This window comes from Haliotis rufescens, unplaced genomic scaffold (assembly GCF_023055435.1).
Source record: "Haliotis rufescens isolate VD_foot unplaced genomic scaffold, xgHalRufe1.0.p SCAF_22, whole genome shotgun sequence".
NCBI lineage: Eukaryota > Metazoa > Mollusca > Gastropoda > Lepetellida > Haliotidae > Haliotis > Haliotis rufescens.
The window spans coordinates 12,561,973-12,579,230 of NW_025963913.1; the positions used below are offsets into that span (position 1 = coordinate 12,561,973).

The 17,258-nt window shown below is 36.6% G+C and overlaps 2 protein-coding genes across 2 annotated transcripts in view; one reads left to right on the plus strand and one right to left on the minus strand.

Moving 5' to 3' along the window:
- LOC124118552 (SLIT-ROBO Rho GTPase-activating protein 1-like) overlaps positions 1–2,778 on the minus strand; it is a 207,929-nt gene extending 205,151 nt beyond the window's left edge. The window contains exon 1 of the mRNA XM_048401518.1: positions 2,588–2,778. Within this exon, the coding sequence (XP_048257475.1) occupies positions 2,588–2,654 (67 nt within the window). The 5' untranslated portion in view covers positions 2,655–2,778. The remainder of the gene's footprint in view (positions 1–2,587) is intronic.
- A 2,572-nt stretch (positions 2,779–5,350) lies between these two features.
- Positions 5,351–16,643, plus strand: LOC124118551 (protein FAM72A-like). Its single transcript, XM_046480714.2, has 4 exons — positions 5,351–5,628; positions 10,780–10,857; positions 12,587–12,711; positions 15,937–16,643. Exons 1-4 carry the CDS (start codon positions 5,471–5,473, stop codon positions 16,017–16,019), a joined length of 444 nt encoding a protein of 147 aa, XP_046336670.1. The 5' UTR covers positions 5,351–5,470; the 3' UTR covers positions 16,020–16,643.
- The last annotated feature ends 615 nt before the right edge of the window (positions 16,644–17,258 follow it).

Genomic DNA, 17,258 nt, shown 5'->3' on the forward strand with positions numbered 1-17,258 from the left:
AAAACAGAGTTGACAGATCGTAAATTTCGTGGGTTATGCTGACAGCCTGAAATGTTTATATACGACAGATATATTTTTCCAGAATTTAATAGCCTATAATTAAGAGTGCATATAACACACGAGTGTTATAAGTCCTGTGTACATTGATCAATCAGATGGGGTGCTAATTGGGATTGTTCACTAGCCAATAGGGCTGTTACGATTCAATCGTGTATTCGGTGAATCGAACCATATCCATTCATGAATTGAATTTGTTATTCGTGGTCACTAGAATCGAATATTTATGAGCAGATACTAGTACCTGGATAAATGCAGTATATGAATGTATAATATATTAATAATTAACCAACCATGTCAAATAATTACTGTTGTTATTTTTCACTGAATATAATAAATTGTACATCAACTGCTGACTTGTTATTGTATTCGTGAATAAATATTCGTATTCGTTACCCTATATTTTTTATAGGAATCATATTCACCTCATAGTGTATTCGTTGCAACCCTAGCAAATATCACTGTTGGCACTTAAAAGAGCGGGGCGCTTATTACGTCAAATATGGTAATTGGTATTTATATTTGTGTAGGACTATAAATTCCTGTGGACAATTCGAGTTGCACCCAGTTAACTGCAGTCTTGATTTTATTTTGATTTCACCTGACATTTTATGTCGGTTATACCTTTCTGAAGAACAATAAACATTTTGACTTTCCAGATCGATCGATTTACTGAGCCTTTGGTCATTTGCTCCCACACTACTTATAATAATTCACCAAACCCTGGCCAACTGTGTCAAGTCAAAAGATAGGCTGACAATGGTGGATTGCAGGGTAGGTGCTGAACAACAAGCAGCACTCTGTTTTCCTCACTCCACTCTGCCAATAGTACTTTGCTATTGTTGCCACATAATCACTTATCACTGACAAGGAAAATATGGGAGGAAAATTGCTAAGTACCATGCATTTAACTGACAAAACCCTTTATGTACATATATCAGACTCAAGCAATCCATTGTTGCCTTTGTTGGTTTGGATAAGCAAACATTTCACTATTTATCTAAAAAGGTTTCAAACTAAACATATAATATCTTAGTTCAGAAAAGCACTTTTGCAAAGAACACAACAATTTTAATGACTTCAAAAAATTATTTTACGATGGAAATGAGTTGTTAGTTTTATGAAAACATCTCCTTATCTTCTTGGCAGTGATATACAACTGGAATGATTGTTAGTCAGTGTTAATATAGAATCAAAACAGTGCTGTCATCAGTCTCAAAACTGTTTGTAATTGTCATCAAAGGGAATCAGCTTTGAAAATGTTAACAAATGATAATGTGTTAACTAAAGAATACATTGGCTTTGTTAACTATAACTGTCATGGTTGAAGTCCAACATTGTATTCACAGCTTCTTGCTGTGTGCACTCCAGCACAGTAATGTGCTTGTGGCACAGCCTACAATCTACTGATGTCTCCTTCAACAGTAGCAATGCTTCACTGGTCAGTTTACAGAAGCATTATCAATAAACCAGGAACAAGTAAACAGGGCAGGTATCATAACACCTTCATGCACTGGTGGCTAGCGGGCAATATACTGGCTGCCTCGTCACCTCTGTAGTGACAGTTCAAGGGTCAGATACTAGTTACAATTACACAATGGTCATAAATATTCGACAATCATCTGCTGACTCTGCTTTCAATAATTCAAATGAGTGTTTGCATTACTCCTCACATATCAAAACAAGTTTTCTCTTATCAGTTGTCATGCTTATCAATGTCTGACCATTCACAGTTCTGTAATTTATTAGCTTTGGTAATTTACTACAATTTATGAAATGGGTAAATATTTTGACTTGTAAACAAATTAATCCCTGTTATTAAATAATATGCTGTGGACTAGTTGCTGCTAAAAATGACATCTAGTAAAGGTAGATCTATTTCTTTCTGTCCCTGGAGGTTGTAGGGCTGTCCGATGTATATGCATAGAATCTACATATCTGAAACCTATTTAACACAGACTTCAATTGAAGCGTTGTTTGATTACCAGAATATGTGTCCATATCCCAACAATATGGGCTGATGTTTTATGCATTTGTATGACTAGCCTATAACATTACAAAGTGTTACAAAACAAACTTTTACAATCAATAATGTACTTTTAACATTCCTAACGGGACTGTACATATTGTTTAAAACAGATGAGGATAATTTACTCTCCACTAAATTAGGGCGCGCATCGTTTTAGTTCAGTCTCCCTCTGTCATCAACTGTCATTTTGGGGGCTCGTCACCCACAAACTACTTCCAAAGAGGAAGTTGTTATCCTCGGGGGCAAAAAAGGTGTGTCGCTGACCCGTGAGAACACATGCCATCAATATAACATTAAAATATCCAAATATTTCCATTATTTTAATAAAAGCTTGTATGTATGAAATCTAGTCTAAATTTGACAGACTACCAGTAATTCGCTGTGGTGTGTGGAAAATTATGAGATGAGAAACTCACAAAGAATGATTGACATTTGACAGGGGTCTGAGTGTCGATTTCACCGGGCGCATGATGCTGTTTGCAGCTATCCTGGGTCACTTACCTCGCATATGACTTTCAAACTCGCTGACGATCTCCTTCTCCTTTTTGGCTTTTTTCTCGGAGGCCATATTGAAACCCCGAATACAAGCTCATCAAGAACAAATGGATTAATGAGTCCTCTCAATTTTATAATCCCGATAGATCGCACTTCAAGACTTAACGTTACTCGCGCAGAGCATTATGGGAATTAAAAGTCCAAGATCTCGTGAGTCGAACGCGATAACGCGGACAGGTGCGAGATGAAAACATTGATCCCTTTGACCAATCAGAGACGTCCATTTCCTCTTATACTGCTTTCGCTTCAACATCGATCGTTTCTGAAAAAGACTAACGAAGCATCTGTAAGTCAATGTGTTTTAGTTTCATCTATTTATCTGTTCAAGATCGTTTTTTATATGTTTATAATATTGACTTAAATAAAGCAGAAAATGTTAAATCTTTAACAATATAATACAATATAATACGGTATGTTTATTAACATGAACGTGACCATACAGTTAGTTATTTGTGACAACAATGATACATGAGTATACTAGTACATACACAGATAAACGTTACACATATATAGCTCTTAACCTCATGCTTCTAATGTTTAGGTCTTTGGACATCTTCTTAGCTCAAAACTTGAATCAGTATTTCCAGAGACAATAAAATGATTTACTTTATATTTACTGTGATTTATTATGGGGTAAATGAGTCGACCCACGAAGAACCGGGTTAGAATAGGTCTTCAGCAGCCCATGCGACTAACGGGATCGGGTGGTCAGGTTCGCTGGCTTGGTTGATGTATGTCATCGTATCCAAATTGCATGGAGCGATGTTCATGATATCAATCATTGGATTGTCTGGTCCAGACTCGACAATTTACACACCGCCGTCATATAGTTTGGTATTTCGGTCGTACTGGGATCTATGGTTCTTGTTCTATTTAGGTTAAATACATGTATTGCCCTAGATGGTCATAACCTTATTGATGTCACAAATGTAAATATTTGATCTAAGTTTTATCGATTGTCTTTTCAAATGCTGAAGAAGTAGAGTCCAGTAATGATGTAAATGAAACTTTTTGTTTTGTTTCTCAGAAAAAAAACATGTGTACTTGTGTTTTAATATGAGTGTAAGTGCGTGTGGTCATTTTCATACCGGCTACAAACCCGCCTACAATACAAAGCTATATATGTTGGGGAGGTGATACTTTGGACATGGTCATAATGGCAGATCAATGTCCTAAACCTTCACCTTGGCCCTTAGACCAGATCTAAATTGTACACACCGAACAGGTTCAGGGGCAGAGTTGGTATAAAGATATTTTTTCATTTTAACTTATTATAATATTTATTGTTATTATTATATACCGCCCTTATCCAGACATCTCTGCTTAAAAAAAGGTTTATTTGTTCCCCGAGCAGTGGCTCCGTATGCATTCTAGTTATCATTCCCAACTCTCTGGGGAGTATATAATCCAAACTGCCTACAGGCGCCAGAAGGTTCTTACATCCACCTAACACATCGGGTACCCATTCTCTGCTGGGTGAACAGAGGCACATTTGAACTAAGTCACTTGCCCAGGTGACACCACGTGTTTAGACACTTGTGTTTCGGGTGTATGTTCGTATTCGTGTTTCCACCATCTGGCCATCTACCGTCGGATGGGTGGGTTCTTTTGAGTGCTCAGGGTGTATGTACCCCGGGGTAGGGGTAGGGGTAGTGACAACACCGTAAATACCTGTCAACATTGTTGGTCCATTGACTGAATAACCTGGTCACAAGCGGGATACGATTCCATTACCTTTCTAATTGCTATGGACCTTCAATACATCTGAATGGTCACTGATATAATGAAGCTGCAGGCTTTTGTAAATATCTACAGAAGGAAATATATATCGTTTTTTGTTTCTTTTCTTTTTAGCGCGAAAGTTCCCATCATTTAATAGATTGAATTTATTAAGAAAATAGCTACGATCTACATCCACACATGAGCAGAGGGGTGTGGGGCATATGAGTCTCGTGTGTGTGTGTTTGTGTGTGTGTGCGCGTGCGCGTGCGCGTAACAAAAAGAATAATTTATTTAAATAGATTAACGCAAGAGATAACTGATAGGAATAAATACATAAACAATCACAAAATGGATTTTTCATTTTGGTTACAAGACATCTCTGGAGGTTAATGTTATGCAGATTCTGGTGGGAAAATATGTTAACAGTGTAAATACCTAATTACTTCAGAAGTGATACAACATACATATGGCAGAATATACTCATGTGCATATTTCAGCATGCTTCATTCTTCTTTTTAAAATATTTGACAGTTATTATATGGTACAAACGTTGATAATACTTATGTGATATTCATGACAAATAACTGCTTTGGTAATATTACACGAGGAAAAATATCTCACTGAGGCACTGAAATAGTTATATCATATCACATGATTCGTTTATCTACTCCTTGTCAATTTCATCAGTGTGCATTGAGTATGTTTCTGTGTTTCAAGTGTCACTCGTCTTTCTTGTTTTTTTAATTAATCCACCTCGGTCACTTCGCTTAATTTCAATCATTTTAAAGCAAGGTTAAAAAAGTGATCATAACAAGAAACCTGTAATTTACCGTTAAATTCAGATAGAATTGAATAATGTTGCTAGGAAACTAGTATATCCTCATAGCGACAAGGTTGTTAGGACTAATCACAACTCTCACAACCATCCAATGAAAGGACCGGTTATAAATATACACTGTAACATTGACCAATGAAAACCAAGATAGGATAATAAATACACAAACACATGTGGCCTTGCATGAGGAAGTGCCGGCGTTCCACTGTGGTTTGCTTGATCGAGAACAAATTCTGCTGAACACACGTTCTTTAGCTGTGAAATAGCGGAAAATGAGCAAATCGGAGTTACACCCAACATTCCGAGAGAAGAACGTGTACAGCCTTGACTGTATATTTTGTGGATCCAACGTATGTCGCCGGGGAATGAAAGCTGTCCTCCTTGCCGATACCAGAACAGAAATGTACTCTACAGATATTCCAGAAGAGGAGTAAGTAAAACAGACCCTATTCCATACATAGGGTGACATTATATAAATCTGATAGAATATTGTTATCGAATAACCGTAAGCGGAAGATCGTAAATGTTATGCCGCACATTGAACTTTTGTACGTTTACCTGGGTCTCTGTACTCTGAACGTCCTATGGTTTTCGATATCAAACTCGATCCAGGGTCCGAGTAATGAGTTTTCCAAATCTTCCAAACATATTGTTGTGCCCATTCTAACTATATTGGGTCCCTATATTGTTCAAATGTTTTAATGGAAGTCGCCAATTTTCAGCTAATATCAGGGGTAAAAGTATTGCTTGTCCAATATTTAAAGGGGCACTGATCTAACGCAATTCCCCGGACTGGTTGTTGCCTTTGTTATTGTTTTTCCCCGTGAGTACCCGGATGATACGCAACGCAACTGAGCGTGACCAGAGACTGGGCTACCGTCTGCATTGACAGCTAAATAAACTTGGAGGCTGGAGGCAATATATGTTTTACGCATTTTTGCATAAACACTGATTGGTTAACCGTGCTCTTAAAGATTTCGACAAAGGGCGCATGTTAATTAATTTCTTCAGCCTAAACTAACAGACAAAAAGAACGGCGGAGCTCATCGGATGTCGTCATTTGGAAATACCCCAGATGGTCATAGTTAACACTACAAAAAGTACCCACGCAGTGAAAGCATTTTCGGATTTCGGATTGCGTCGATTATACGATTACTACTCCCTTGTTGTCATCCACGTTTTCTGGTATAACCCTACACTTGTGTATTTGTCGTCATTCACTTGATGCTCAGTTAATGAATTTATTACAGGTACAATTAGTGGTAGGACCACTTAGATTACCTGACAAAGGTTCAAATTTGGCATTTATTGTGTCTGGGGTAATTATTCAATCTAAATCCAGGTTTAAAGTAAGGTGAAATGTGTGTTATGTAATATGCACGTGGCAGACCAGCAAGAGGTGAATGATCAGTTGATTTACTTTTTTTTTGTAAATCAACGGATCGTTCCTAATTATCAAAGGATTAACAGAAAATACGTTGATTAATCACTGTTATCTTGCACAGTGGATATGTCAAAAGTGAGTGTTTACATGTCTAGGTTTACTAAAACAAAGGGAATACACTCATATCATGGCGTGAAGTGCCGATGTAAAAACAACATACTTTGTTTAAAGGGTTAACCGATAATACGTTGATTGATTGATCATTGTTATCTATCACTCAATGGATTTTTTAGGAACCGTGAACGTTATGAAAATAGTTGTCAGCTGACCCTTGAGACTTGACACCTATGTGAAACACCTGAAACAATCCAAGTGATCAGTTGAGAAACGAACACGGGTTATAATATCCCGAAACGATATATATCTTTTAAAATATTTGATTGTTACAGAGACACGTGACATCGAATCAGTTTCTTTGTACAGCTGCAGACGAGTGGGATATTGTTCCTTTGTGTGGATATTCACGGATACATTCCTAGAACAAGGAAGCTGCCTAAAATGTATACACATAAATTTGGTAGGTTGTAATTATGATATTTGCATTTTGTTTTCCTTCATTTGCTGTAGCATTGAACCATGTCGTCCTGGTTTCTATACGTCTTGGTTGGGAAATTCTTCAATGCACGATAGACGTTGTTTTCACAGGCCTTTTGCCTTGTAAGCGTGTATATATTACCGCCAATTTGTAAAATGTAATTCTCTCAGGCAATTTGTAAAATGTGTAAATATTTCAGTCATTTTGACTAAAAAATCTGTCCAGATTGATTAAGACGATCAAAAGGGCCTACAACCATCACAACAGATTATTATGTAGGATTAGAAGCCAAACAACATAGAAATGTACTTTTCAAGGTAACATTTTCAGTCTCTTGGTGATGACATTAAACAACAAAATGTTTGAAATTCGTTATCATAATAATACAGATGGAAATGTTTTTCAGTCATTTTGTTAAATAATTGAATATTTAGTCGTTTAATAAATTTGAAAATGTTACACATTTTGACAGTAAAAAATATACACACTATCAAAAAGCAATGCTAAGGTGAAATATTTACTTTGTGTTGCAAGTCAAAATAGTGTAAACGAAAATCGCAAAATTACCAAGCAAGTGACTTATCAAAACCTCGTCACCATTACCGATGCTACCCACAAAGATACCTACATTTCCTTATTACCTCGAAAACTGTATTTCAGTTTGTTGATCAATGTGAACATACGCCCTTATTACTACCCATACAAGTGACTAATGCGCTTACGAATGGCGCGACCTAGACTAGTTCGCGACCTGTGCTGCACCATTCGAAAGCGCATTAGTCACTTTTATGGGTAGTAATAAGGGCGTATGTATGGGCGGCCATTCGGTCAAAAAATACAAAGTTGAAAAAAAGGACAAAAGTACGCAATTAAGATAAAATATTACGAATAAAGAACTAAATGTTAATACTAAAGGTCAAAATACAAAACAAACAAACGAGGGTTAAACATACAAAGTTGAAATAAATGTCAAAAGTATGCAATATTAATAGTCAAATGTTACGAAAAGACGTCATAAGAAAAGAAAGAACAATGTGTACGAAAGAAAGTCAGTGAGCCCGAGTGGACGTTTTCAATAAAGAACGTCAGTTAGCACGAAAGGACGTTGACAATAAAAAACGCCAGATGGCGCTGCAAATTGTAAAACATTCCGAGTTTAATCGGCTTGTTCCGCCGTGTATATGATAACTGCATGCCAAGGTGCACAATGTATTACATCATTCCTCGTGCACTCACCGTCTGACGTCGTACATATATATATACATGTATTTGTAATGTATAATGAATACATTGTGTATAAACATGTTGCGTTTAAGCTTTGTCACCGCTAAAGGGCCTTTTCACAAATACAGTATACTGTGTAATCCAACATCTGCCTAACATTAGTACATGTATTTTGTATACAACCTTAAAAAAACACTCACTTAACACTAATCTAGGATTCATCTACAATGATCCAATAACTGTTCATGCTTGGTGCAACACTAGGGTGCTATGATGCCGAGTTTTGTTTTAGATGCACATTTTCATCTGAAAAGGGATCGTTGTGCGAGAATTTGTTTTATTTTTAACAGCTTTTCGGAAACTGTTCGCGAACAAAATGCTGCCTAATATCTGAACAACAAATATATATATCAAATTGATTTGTATGCATATGTATAACTTACACATTCATTAGGCAAAATAGCTCGCCATAAATAAAGAAAATCGATTTGTGACAAAGACAACTTGTAAGTTGATGAAAATGTGCGATTGAAGGTTGTATACAAAATACATGTACTAATGTTAGGCAGATGTTGGATTACACATGTATATGTGTGACGTCAGACGGTGAGTGCACGAGGAATGACATAATACATTGTGCACCTTGGCATGCAGTTATCATATACACGGCGGAACAAGCCGATTAAACTCGGAATGTTTTACAAATTGCAGCGCCATCTGGCGTTCTTTATTGTCAACTTCCTTTCGTGCTAACTGACGTTCTTTATTGAAAATGTCCTTTCGTGCTCACTGAAGTTCTTTCGTACACATTGTTCTTTCTTTTCTTATGACGTCTTTTCGTAACATTTGACTATTAATATTGCATACTTTTGACATTTATTTCAACTTTGTATGTTTAACCCTCGTTTGTTTGTTTTGTATTTTGACCTTTAGTTGTAACATTTAGTTCTTTATTCGTAATATTTGATCTTAATTGCGAATTTTTGTCATTTTTTCAACTTTGTATTTTTTGACATACGTATGGTCACATTGATCAACAAAGTGAAATACAGTTTTTCGAGATAATAAGGAAATGTAGGTATCTTTGTGAATAGCATCGGTTATGGTGCCAAAGTTTTGATAAGTCACTTGCTTGGTAATTTTGCGATTTTTTTTTACACTATTTTCACTTGCAACACGAAGTAAATATTTCACCTGAGCATTGCTTTTTTATAGTGTGCTTATTTTTTTACTGTCAAAATGTGTAACATTTTCATATTTATTAAACGCCTAAATATTCAGTTATTTTACAAATTGACTGAAAAACATTTCCATCTGTATTATTATGATAAAGAATTCCAAACATTTTGATGTTTAATGTCATAAACAAGAGACTGAAAATGTTACATTGAAAAGTACATTTCTATGTTGTTTGGCTTCTAATCCTACATAATAATCTGTTGTGATGTTTTCAGGCCCTTTTGATCGTCTTAATCAATTTTAGTCAATCTGGACAGATTTTTCAGTCAAAATGACTGAAATATTTACACATTTTACAAATTGATGGTAATATATACATGCTTACAAAGGAAAAGACTTGTGAAAACAACGTCTATCGCGCATCCCAGAATTTCCCAACCAAGACGTAGAGGAACAAGAACGAATCGGTTCAATGCTACAGCAAATGAAGGAAAACAAAATGCAAATATCATAATTACAACCTACCAAATTTATGTGTATAATTTTAGGCAGCTTCCTTGTTCGAGGAATGTATCTGTGAATATCCACCCAAAGGAACAATATCCCACACGTCTGCAGCTGTACAAAGAAACTTATTCGATGTCACGTGTCTCTGTAACAATCAGATATTTTAAAAGATATATATTGTATCGGGATATTATAACCCATGTTCGTTCCTCAACTGATCACTGAAATTGTTTCAGGTGTTTCACAAAGGTGTCAAGTATCAAAGGTCAGCTGAGAAAGCCCACGTGACAACTATTTTCATAACGTTCACGGTTCCTAAAAAATCCATTGAGTGATAGATAACAATGAGCAATCAATCAACGTATTATCAGTTAACCCTTTGATCAAAGTATGTTGTTTTTACATCGGCACTTCATGCCATGATATGAGTGTATTCCCTTTGTTTTAGTAAACCTAGACATGTAAACACTCACTTTTGACATATCCACTGTGCAAGATAACAGTGATTAATCAATCAACATATTTTCTGTTAATCCTTTGATGACTAGGAACGATCCGTTGATTTACAAAAAAAAGTAAATACTTCAAACACGTCAAAAATGGATACTTATTAATTTAGTACCATACAACGGCCCACCTTTAGAATTCCACCAATTCTGATCAACTATTTAAATGTGTTTATCTTCTTTCAGTGCTGTGGATCTTGTCGAGGGGGGAATATTGACCAATCACTGTGCCTGTAAAATCAACCAGCTTGCATGCATTGCGTGGTAAGTGTGTACATAGTTGTTTGGTGCTTACATATTAAACAGAAAAAACAAAGTAACTACAGTGTCAGCTATTAGATACATCATATAATTAATTGTTAAGCAGAGTTTAGTACTGTTTGACATATATTTATGAACCGAGTCTCTTTCTCCTGGTGATTTCTGTAAGTAGTTTGTAAAATGTTTCCATTTCCACACAAATCAATGTGTCCATTCATTTTTAAGCACCTTACATTCAGAATACTTATCTGTTTATGTATAGTAACCATAGAACAGGTTATAATAATTCCATTCCAGTTTTACCAATGTAATTGGCACCTTAAATGGAACATTCTTAACATAAATCACATTTCTGCTGCAGCATGCCATATTACTTAAATATTACTCCATTCTTCAATTATTGAGGAACAGTGACCACATCTTTTATCAAGAAGATACACTTTCAATGTGTCTATACCTTTCAGTTTAATACTGTGGTGCAATCGATGTCAAACATCTTCTACTCATAAAATGTCTTCTACTCATAGAGAAATAAGCGATGAGTGGGTGTTGTTTATCGTACAATAAAACACTGCATAAAGAACATCTGATGAGGGGCTGTGCCTCTCATGGTTTATTCTCCCTCCAGTGTTTTATTGTACGATAAACAATGACCACAAGTCATTTATTTCCTATATGAGATATCTTCAGCCGTCTTAAGGATATCAATAAATTGTACAAGCTTTAAAAACATTTACCCGTATTTCAATAATGATGACTCCCCAAATAATATCTGACCTCGGCAATGTCGGACAACTCCATTTTATGTCCAGGGGAATTAAGTTTGGTATCCTGACAACTTTCACTTCGATTATCTGCACCTTTTCTCCCAATACCGATTGTCATATCTCGCTCACTTTTGGGTGCGATTATTTGGCCATTTCGTTCATCTGCGTTGTCAACCTACATCTATGGAGAACAACTCACAAGACGCTTAACTCTCAAAAATAATGTCATCAAGTTGCGAGTGCAAATTCGATTTACCAGAAATGACAGCATCATGATCATGATAGAACAATGTTTTGTCTTGAAGTAAACCACACTTCGTTCTTTATTGATTTTTTTAATTTAACGCATAGCTATCTTATATCATGTATATGACCTCACAGACTCCAATGACAACCTCATTAAAATCAGATCTTAGTTCTCGCTACCGCTAAACAAAGATCTGAGGACATACCATTACGGGTCACGTCAGAACGACCTTTCATCCAACCAATCAGACCGTCGCTTACCAGATCCTGAAAGTGACAGTCGGAATGTGTTTTCTAATCATCCAACCTCAAAATATTTAACAGAGGGTATTCCGAATGACAGTTACAGGTTTTATGATTATATCCATACAATCTAGGCCATCTATAAGCCACTCTAGAATGCTGTTTTGGTCAGTTTTAAATTTTGTAATCGAGAATACGTCAAAATATGTTTCAAAGCGTAGTCGTCAGTTTGAAACTAGTGCTGTAAAGCTCGAGAAAGCTGCCTTCTGATTGGCTAATGTCGATTTCTTGTCAGTCATTTCATTGGTCGGTCAATGTTCGCGAAAGGTCGTTCTGACGTGACCCGTAATGAGATGTCCTCAGATCTTTGGTAAGCGGTAGCGAAAAATAAGATCTGATTTAATGAGATTGACTCCATTGACAGAGCATAAAGATATCATCTCAGTGCACTCACTTTCCGTGTCTGTTTTCTCCAGTGGCAATGAAATTGGATACACAGTGTCCCGCCCGTGCAGGAAGTGTTTGATGTCCTGCAACAATGGCCATTTCTGGATGTACTTCAGCTCATGTGTCAATGCCTCACAAAGAGTAAATAGAGCAGGTGAGAAACAAAGGACCAAAATAGTTAGAAATTTATTTTCACTGACTCTTTCTAAAAAAATATGTATTGATATTGCAAAACGCATAAACATATATTAAGAAACATGCAATCTATTAGGCAATGTTAGGTATTGATGAGATAATTATCAAGTGGGTCCCCCAAATAGTGTTTACTATTAAAATTGTCAACAATTTCACCAAATTCTTTTCAAAGTCACTGGCACTTACCAACGTCTTCTCGGGGCAAGGGAGATAACTGAATCCAAAAGTCCAGTTTCCACCCTTACTGAACTAGGTTGCAATTTCAGGGCTCAATCATAGAGCCACCTGTGGCTATTACGAGTGATGTCCTTTCTATACCCCTCCTATTGACCAATCAGGGTCAACTGCTCATGTCACTTGTATTTGCTTCAAACAAAATGGCAGCACCCAGTCAATACGATCTGGTCGATGATCAAGATCTATATTGAAATAACACGGTTCTACCTGGCGAAGTACATCAAATCACATGAGCACCTTGATAAAAAATATGAAAAGATTTGGAAAATATCACATTTTTTTACCCAAAAAAATCAGCTGTGTAAAGTTTTGATTTGTTTCCCCCAATGCAAAGACATTACCGCGAGCAAGTAACACCGGAAATACCATGTCAACAAATCTGTACTGAAGTACGCTAATTAATCATGTAATTACACTATCTGGTTATAAAGTGTTCATGGACTTGTTTGTAACCTATCTTATTTATTTCATTTAATATTTGCCTTAATTTCAGCGCAGTAATCGGTAGATTGCATAACTCACCGTCATTGACTTCAACTACTGTCGACCCGTGAAGATTCCGGGGTAGAATAGGTCTTCAGCAACCCATGCTTGCCGTAAAAGGCGACTATGCTTGTCGTAAAAGGCAACTAACGGGATCGGGTGGTCAGGCTCGCTGACTTGGTTTGATGCATGTCATCGATCCCAATTGCGTGGATTGATGTTCATGATGTAAATCACTGGATTGTCTGGTCCAGACTCGATTATTTACAGACCGCCGTCATATAGCTGGAATATTGCTGAGTGCGGCGTAAAACAACAAACCAAAAACCAAAACCAACTACTGTCAGATTACCGTATTTGACACCTTGAAACAAACTTTAGTTGCCAGAGAATGGATACATCTATCATAAATGTTATGTGTCAACAGAGTTTTTGCGAGTTTTCGACAGTGACTGGTTAGATTGTTCTATTTGTAAAATATATCTGGCAATGAGATCAGCTGTACCAAAGTTAATGCTTTGCTTATGATTATTCTTCTTTTAAATATATATAGTAAAGCTGCAACTAAAATAACACGATATTGGAATATATTATTCAAGATAGGTACAATTCTCCTGATCATTACATCAAAATACTTTTTTTTACGTTATATTATATGGAGTGAGTGAGTATGGTTTTACGCCGCTTTTAGCAATATAATAATATTCCATTAGAAATGGGCTTTACACATTGTACCCATGTCAGGAATTGAACCTGGGTCTTCGGCGTGACGGGTGATGCTTGAACCACTAGGCTACCCGACCGCCCTATATTATAAAATAGTTTTGTAACCGAATCACCAGTAGATTGGGAGAAAATATGTGTACAGCTGATTGCTGTTTCTGGATTAGTTTACATGAAAATACACATGGTAAGCTTAATCTCTGCATAATAACTAGTAGAACTTGATGTAAAACAACAATTCTGCTCATAATATACCCCTCAACCAGCAAAACATAAACTAATACTGAATACCTGAGAAGGGTTTGCGCATTATGCAATAAACAAACATGTATGGCAATGAAAAAAGTATTTTTTATTTAGACGAGAGTAGCAATGCTGTGGTGCATATCTTTAATGAAATTCAAGATTCATTTATTAAATTCCGTTTAGTACTCTATGTGTACTCTTTTGTTTTGCCAGTACTCCTGTATAAAAGTCATAAGAAGTATGTACTCCTGATGCGGAACAAATTATATGGAGCCCAAGGTTAGAAATTGGCACTAGTCCTATAGTCCTTGCCAAACTGCCCAATAGTTAAGGTATCATAAGGACTAGTAGAAAATTGCCATTTTTAAGGGTTTTGCTATATATTATCATCATAAGGACTAGTGGACCAAAAATGTTAGTTTCTACTGCTGAGCCCTGGTTTCTGATGTCTATTTCGTTATGTGATTTTGGACTATGTTAGTCTACCCAAAATATAACTCTATAATTTTGGCCTAGTTTGTCAAGGGTAGAAACTGGACTTTTACAGTGAGATAACTCCCTGGCCTCGGGAAGATGCTTACCAATGATCAAGGAATAATGACTGATCAGGGTGAGAAGAGATCCCTGACAATCTATTGTTTGTCGAAAGAGGCAACTAAATTAGATTTGGTGGTCAGTCTTTGCTGTTCATTGTACCCTGAGATCCTGGAAGTAGCTTAAGTCAATCACTGGCTTGTTTGGCCTAGACTTGATATTTTCAAGCTGCTGTGATATATATGAAATATTGCAAAGTATCAAAAATATTTTTGATTCTCCAGATTTCCGAAGGATATTTGCATACATCAGACCAGGGGTAGAATAGGTCTTCAGCAAAAGGCGACTATGCTTGTCGTAAGAGGCAACTAAAGGGATCGAGTGGTCATTGTGTCCCAATTGCATGGATTGATGCTCATGATCACTGGACTGTCTGGTCCAGACTCGATTATTTACAGGCCGTCATATAGCTGGAATATTGCTGAGTGCGGCATTAAACAACAAACAAACAAACAAAGTACATCATAGTAGATTTAGAGAAAAATCACTTTGATGAAATTCCTTTCAATTTCTCTCCAATAAAGTGTTTATTTACCACCTTCACTAGTACATAAAACATTTTCTATTTCCAACACTTCTTTATTGACATGAATCATTGTTCATTGTTCAAATCCTCACACAAAACATTTTGCAAATTTCCAAATGAGGACTTTATTAACTTTCAAAAATAGTTAAAACATCTCCCTCCTTGACAGCTTGCTTTCAGCTCATAACAGGATGAAAACAATTGATCTCATCACACATTGCTTGCTCTTGCTGCTCCAACCTCAGTTGTTCCTCTTGTATCTCCACACTTCCTGAATGAATGACATCAGTGGCTGATAGATGATAGAGTCGGACTTGATCTGACTGTTGATTCCAGTTGTAATCAGTGTTAACAATGTCATTCATTTCTTTGTAGGTGAGGAGCTACTTCTGTGGGGTGACTTACCCAGTGTTGGGGAAGATGTCAGTGTTATATTTGAAACCGAGTGTTTTCGATGAATTCCTGCTGATGGACAAACAACAGACTGTTTTCAACTGCTGCGTCTCAAAGGGCTTTCACTTCATCCTCCATCAATACAAGATTGTCATATGTATACCTATCAATATGACAGCATATTTATTAGAATGCAGTATTATACTACAGATCGCGTTGGCAGTAGTCTGTGGAAAAGAAGTTCCAGGTTCTGTGTTCAACATGATGGCAACAGTCAGCACCTATTGTGTTGGACATGATGGATGTCACCATGGTGATGCCAAACAAGTTTGCAATATGCCTTACTTCTACTGTAACTGTAAAACACAGGAAGTTTTAATGAAGACAGTATGTCCAAATAGCATTTGACAAATAGCAACATGATTGTGACTGATGTTCTTATTGATATGTTGACAGTTGGTATTTATACCCTTGTTCAAGACGTATTTAGTAGATAAAGTGTTTACAGGGAAGGGCATTGATGTGTTCAGCTGCAACTGATACCTGTGAAAATGTATTCAGGTCAGCCGCACACCAAAAACCAGTTCACAAAACTGTGATTATTCATGTATAACTTTATTGCAGTTTATATATTTTGTTATTTACATTGTTATCACAACTCAGTAAACAAATAAAATCATTAACAAGTATGTTTTCATTCTTCCTCTATCTATGATCACTTTTCATGTTTACAGTGACAGTGATTGTTTGTCTTCCAACTTTAATAATCGGGTCAGTCGAGGTGCTTGATGGGAAATGGTCGAAGGGTCCGGGGTGTGCTAAATTGGGGTGTTATTTACAGTAGTTTCCTTATTATAGACCCGTGAAGATCCAGGGTAGAATAGGTCTTCAGCAACTCATGCTTGCAGTAAAAGGCAACTATGTTTGTCATAAAAGGCGACTAACGGGATCGGGTGATCAGGTTTGCTGACTTGGTTTGATGCATGCCATCGATTCCAATTGCTTGGATCGATGTTCATGATGTCAATCACTGGATTGTCTGGTCCAGACTCGATTATTTACAGACTGACGTCATACAGCTGGAATATTGCTGAGTGCAGCGTTAAACAAACCAACCAACTGATATGGGTAGAGGGATGATATAAGGGTGACGTTATTTTTCCTTGCATTATCATTTGCAGAAGACCAAGGTCTGCTATTAACTGCCTGATGAACAGACCAAGGGCTTGTGCAAATGATAATGCCCTGAAAAATAACGTTACTGTTATTATAGCTGAAATGTATAGAATTTGTAGCTGGTCCCA

Excerpts from the sequence above, each read along its gene's own strand:
- LOC124118551 (XM_046480714.2), top strand. The coding sequence starts at position 5,471 with ATGAGCAAATCGGAGTTACACCCAACATTCCGAGAGAAGAACGTGTAC. Across the intron at positions 5,629-10,779 it reads ACAGATATTCCAGAAGAGGA|TGCTGTGGATCTTGTCGAGG; the intron begins GTAAGTAAAACA and ends ATCTTCTTTCAG. Across the intron at positions 12,712-15,936 it reads ACAAAGAGTAAATAGAGCAG|GTGAGGAGCTACTTCTGTGG; the intron begins GTGAGAAACAAA and ends ATTTCTTTGTAG.